General features: G+C 35.7%; 1 protein-coding gene across 1 annotated transcript; it reads right to left on the bottom strand.

The window, feature by feature from the left end:
* Positions 1 to 1,708: 1,708 nt before the first annotated feature.
* Positions 1,709 to 5,082, bottom strand: LOC134263900 (macrophage-expressed gene 1 protein-like; the record flags this gene model as incomplete). Its single annotated transcript, XM_062746257.1, has 1 exon — positions 1,709 to 5,082. A coding segment is annotated over one exon (2,010 nt), but the record flags the coding sequence as incomplete, so codon positions are not given.
* Positions 5,083 to 5,086: the final 4 nt, after the last annotated feature.

Raw genomic sequence — 5,086 nt, 5'->3', positions numbered from 1 at the left:
GGGCATGTGAAAATTCTCAAATTACATGCCCGAAGGGCATGTGTGAATTTTCTTTCGATTCACGATGTTTACTTGCCATTTCTTCTGTTCAACCACATGCAGTTATTCGTGTAAACTTGCTATGTAATGTCTTAATCTGTCATTATGAATTGCCAGTCTTCATTCGTCTTACGTTACATTATCGGTATGACCTGTCAAATGATTGTCAATCGTAATGATTAAAGTGTTTACTTTAATTTAACTGATTTGTTTTCTTGATGCTTTCTTGGTACCACGTGCAGTGGACTGCTGTCATGATGATCATGATCTTATTTCTGAAATTCAGTTCAACTATACCGGCCAACAAACAACCAGCATGCGAGTCAAAAGTGGTGAACAAAAACGCATACGAAAATGGCAGAGAGGCAGGCCACGGTTGATTCAAAACTCTGGAAACAATTTAAACTAAAGATTGAGAGAATTTAAAAACAGAAACACAGTCCTTATAGTTAATATAAAAACCTTAGTTTTTTTTGTTGCACAATCATAACTGCTATATGAATGAATTTTGAGTAGGGCATGTACAAATTTCAATGGGCTGGGTTTAAATGACCAGTATACATGCCCGAAGGGCATGTGCTGAAAAAGAATTGTTGTGAAGACTGTCGTAATAATGACATAATATTCGATTTATATACCACATAGGGCGGTTTAATTCTTATTTCACGTATTAAGAATTAAAATGATAATAAACGCGTTAATGTCTCCCCCGTATTTCCAAACAACCGTTTCTATGGCAACTGCCATAAAGTTACTATCCAAGATATTTAAAATGTTTTTTAATTTAAAATATTCATCAAGTGTTTATTATTCTCATTTGTAATTTTCAACCAATTTCACTGAAAAATAAATAAAATATGAAGAAATTCCACGAACTTTTGGATCAACCCTCGTATGTTTATTGTTTTACAGGTGGACCCAAAGTTTTTGAAGAACCTGAAGTTTTCCAAGAAACACAACAAGAACACTAAGCAGGAGAAATAGAGTGTGCTTTACACAAATAAAAGCTGTAAAGAAATACACTGCTTCTTATTGTTCTTAATGGGAAAGAGCTAACATTATTCCAAGGAATGATGGAAATTATTCATCGAAATTTTCACATTTTAATTTTGTATCATGGTGCTTTTTAAGGGTTTCTACCGAATGTCCACAGATATATGTCAGTTTGTTCAAGCTCAAGACTATACAGAACCCATCATACATGTATTTCCATGGGCAGTCGGTAACTAACCTAGTAAGCGCATTTTTTTTTTTTTGAGGACGAATAACAGATAACAAACCTTGAGAGATCAATTTCAATTGAATTTTCTCACATGAAAGAATCTTCATTTGTAATCTTCTTTATTCACATTATTTTAATGAAAAAAAGGAACTGCTTTAAATTTAATTGAAACTTTTCCAATATTTTTGGTGTCTTGAAAAGCAAATATAGTGCTGGCAAGATTTTTTCTGTATTCATTAAAATTACTGGGACCTATGAAATTACTTCCCTATATTCGTAATATGTTATATCTCTATAAGGAATTCGTTGAATTTGTATAGCTGGGGATCCAAGAAAACTTCGCTGTATCCATGAATTCTGAATATCCATATTTTGTACTAAATGAGTTTTACAGTAATTGTGACAAAACAAAGTTTCAGATACACTCTATATGTATAACGAAAACAGTTTTTATTTATTTAGAGTTTTATATATACATTTGTAACATAAACAGTATTGTATTTTGGCTGCCCCTTGGTTGACAATACATGTGTGTTTTCTTGGGGTGAAAATATTCAATGTTGCACCCAAATACAGGCAGTATACATTAATAATACAAATATTAAAGAAGTACATGTATTTACAACATTAAATTACTAGACCGGTACATTATACATTAAACTAAACCGCAGGGAATGAGAATAACTGATTGAGGCCTGAATTTATTCTGTGTTAATTATATATTGTCAGAATAAAAATTTTTAGCCATATTTCCTGAAAAAGACTACACATGATGATTTTGATTCAAGAGTTCAAAATGATTTTGAGTGGATTGAATTATATAAATAGGAAGACTAGTATATCATCACTCATCAGTATCATCCATGTAAACTTAGATATGTACATGCATGTATTTCAATGCGAACTAAATAAAAAACTTCCAAGAAATTGTGTGAATCATTAAAGGTACAGGAGAAGAAAGTTGATGGTACGCTGAAATAACTTTCGACTTTAAAGTTTGATGAAATGTTTACATACGCACTCGCCTTAAATTTTAACGAACTATACAAAACGTAATTTCAGAGTGCTAACATTTTTCTTCTCCTCTACTTTTGATAATTCTCAAAACTAAAAGATTTAATATTATGAGTCATGTTAGTTGAGCACAAAAATTGATTATAATAAATACACTTGCATGACAAAGTACCTTTACTGTTAAACAAGCAAATATGTGGGATCAAAACTTGTATTGCCTTATTTGGGTCTTTTGATACAGTGACACTTCGCTAAGCTAACGCAATATCTCATGGCTTGGTCAATCGAGTTTCTACTGACTTTATTGATAAAATTTTCGAACTTAAAGAGTTATAATTAGCGACAAGTCCACTGCTTTCTAAACAGACAGTGGATGAAAAGCCAGATATTGTTCCCTGTGATACAATAATGCTGAAAAATTCTTTGATTCCTTCCTTAAGATAATTTCTCTTTGCTTGATACATGTATATATTTTATCTCCGCGTGTCTGTATTGTATTAAAACAAGTTAGACAGCGGAACACAAAAATCTATGATAAATAATTAAACTGAAAATGAAAAGAGGTCTCGGAAGCAGGAATGTACTCCACTATAAAGACCATGATTTGTTTTGATAATTGTCCGGGAAGAAAAATGACCCCAAAATAATGTACTCGACCAATGTCTTCATCCACATAATATTAAAAGCACTGTACATGTAGTTCGTAATTGAAAAACAAACAAAAAAACCCCACAAATATTCGTCACAAAACATCAAAGTAACCATTCTTGCATAGAAACACGATGGAGGAAAACAGCTTACTCAAAACTTTCGTAGATTTTCTTCTGCTTGCGATTGCGACGAACAGCTATCGCAATACCTACAATTACGCAAACTGCTGTAGTCAAGCCAACAGACAAGCCCGCAATGGCGCCTTTTGACATCCCCGGATCGTCTTTTTCCTGCACTACATGGTTACCTGTGAATTTCTTCATGAGGGTGGCCATTTCTCTGGGTGCTGAATTCAATGTGGTCCAGCTTGATTCGTCTGGTTTATCTCCTTTCATTTCGGGATCAATAAGTTGGACCCACGATTCAGAATCATGAGAAATTATGTAATTTGCTGGTTCCTCTAAACTCTCTGCAGGAACATCAAAAAACGGCGGGAGCTGAACGGTAGGGAATTTTAGATCGGACATTTGGCCTGTCCGTACGCAGTATTCTATTTCACAGTTGTTATCAATTGTGGCTAAGTGGTTACTGAAACCCTTTGGACAAGATTTTGTATATTTACTATCAACTAAAGGGTTACCATGCTGACAACTGAAGAAACCACCAAATGGCACGGCAGATTTGGCGCCAAGTTCATAGTCATCACTGATGCAGACATAGACATTAGAGGCAATCTTCATTGGATTATAGTACTGCGGGCATGATTTTGATTGAGTTACAAAGTTACTAGTTCTGTCTGAGTACAGACCTCCAAAGAGAAATCCGCTGTTTTCTTGAACAGGTGTGTTTGGTTTTGCACGACACCAATACGATGTATATGTTGCAGAGCCATAATAAGACTTGTCGTGACAACACTTAAAAAAGGCCCAGCATCTATGACACTTGTGCTCATGTTGAGCTTTATGTGTTTTTCCTTCATAAAGAAGAACTGTATCAAATCCTTTTGGACATCGAAAGTTCTGTGTTTGAGGATTTCTTACAGTAATGTTCAGTGTGTTGCACATGTTTTCGTTATTCATTAATCCTCCCTGGAACTGACATGTTTGGTAAATTCCACCAAAGCTAAGGTTCGTTAGAGGTGCATGACAGGTACCATCATCTAGATTTGAAATTTTGCTGAAGTTTGGTGCGTCTGGATCGGTGCATCCTGGATACGTGTTATGGAGGAAGTAGGACGAGATTGCACTTCGAACATTTTGAACGATTTCTTCAACCAAACTTGCAGACAATTCAGGAAGCGCAGTAGTAGAGATGACGTAGTCTAAAGGAAATCCATTTCTATCCACTGCAACCAAATCATTTCCAATAGTAGTTGTCCATTTACTGAGTGTAAAATTTTCAGGATTCATGGGCGGACCTCCGTACGCTCTGATGTCCGAGTTTTTAACGTTCCGCATGTATTTTTGAAGTGCAGTTTTTGAGTATGAGAATTTATCTTTTACATCAACACTTGCAAGTCCAGGCAGAGAGACACTCGCTGCATACCCTATTTGAACTTTGTCGATTGTGCTATCTTGGAGAAGGGAAGAGTCAATCTGGTCTACTTTGACGATAGACGCACCAGCATCAACGCTCGTAAGTACGTGAGTTCCGAAATCTCGAACAAGCAGTTCACTTTCATATTTTGTCGACAATTTTCGATTTTGTTGAATATGGTTGGCAATCTTTAGCAGACGATTTCGGAAAGACTGATCTAACTGTACATCAGGAAGAATCTTTGCTGTGTACCGGACGAATCGTGCTTGGACTTTAGTTGTGATTGATTTGTCTTCTAGCTGATGCTTTTTAATGTGCTCATACTCGGAAGACAGACTGGCTGCAATCTTTACACCCTTAATGGTTGCCGAAGCTGCGTTGTTCACAGAGAACGATGTATCAGATTCATACTGAGACCAGTGATCATACACCTTAGAGAAAACGTTCATGTGACTCGTCTTAATAGGAATGGTTACTACTCCATCTGGGATGAGATATCTTCTGTCCTCTGTAGTTTTGCACTTTGAATAATTAAAATTCACAACAACGCCCCGATTCTCATTCACAAGATTATCCCAACCAAATCCAGGCATAACCTCGAACATGAACGGCATCTCCCCCTTT

Source organism: Saccostrea cucullata, unplaced genomic scaffold (genome assembly GCF_032062105.1).
Source record: "Saccostrea cucullata isolate Sc308-1 unplaced genomic scaffold, CSIRO_AGI_Scuc_v1 ctg11555, whole genome shotgun sequence".
Lineage (NCBI taxonomy): Eukaryota > Metazoa > Mollusca > Bivalvia > Ostreida > Ostreidae > Saccostrea > Saccostrea cuccullata.
Note: the sequence above shows the minus strand (reverse complement) of the source record. Positions and strands in the feature narration are given on the sequence as shown.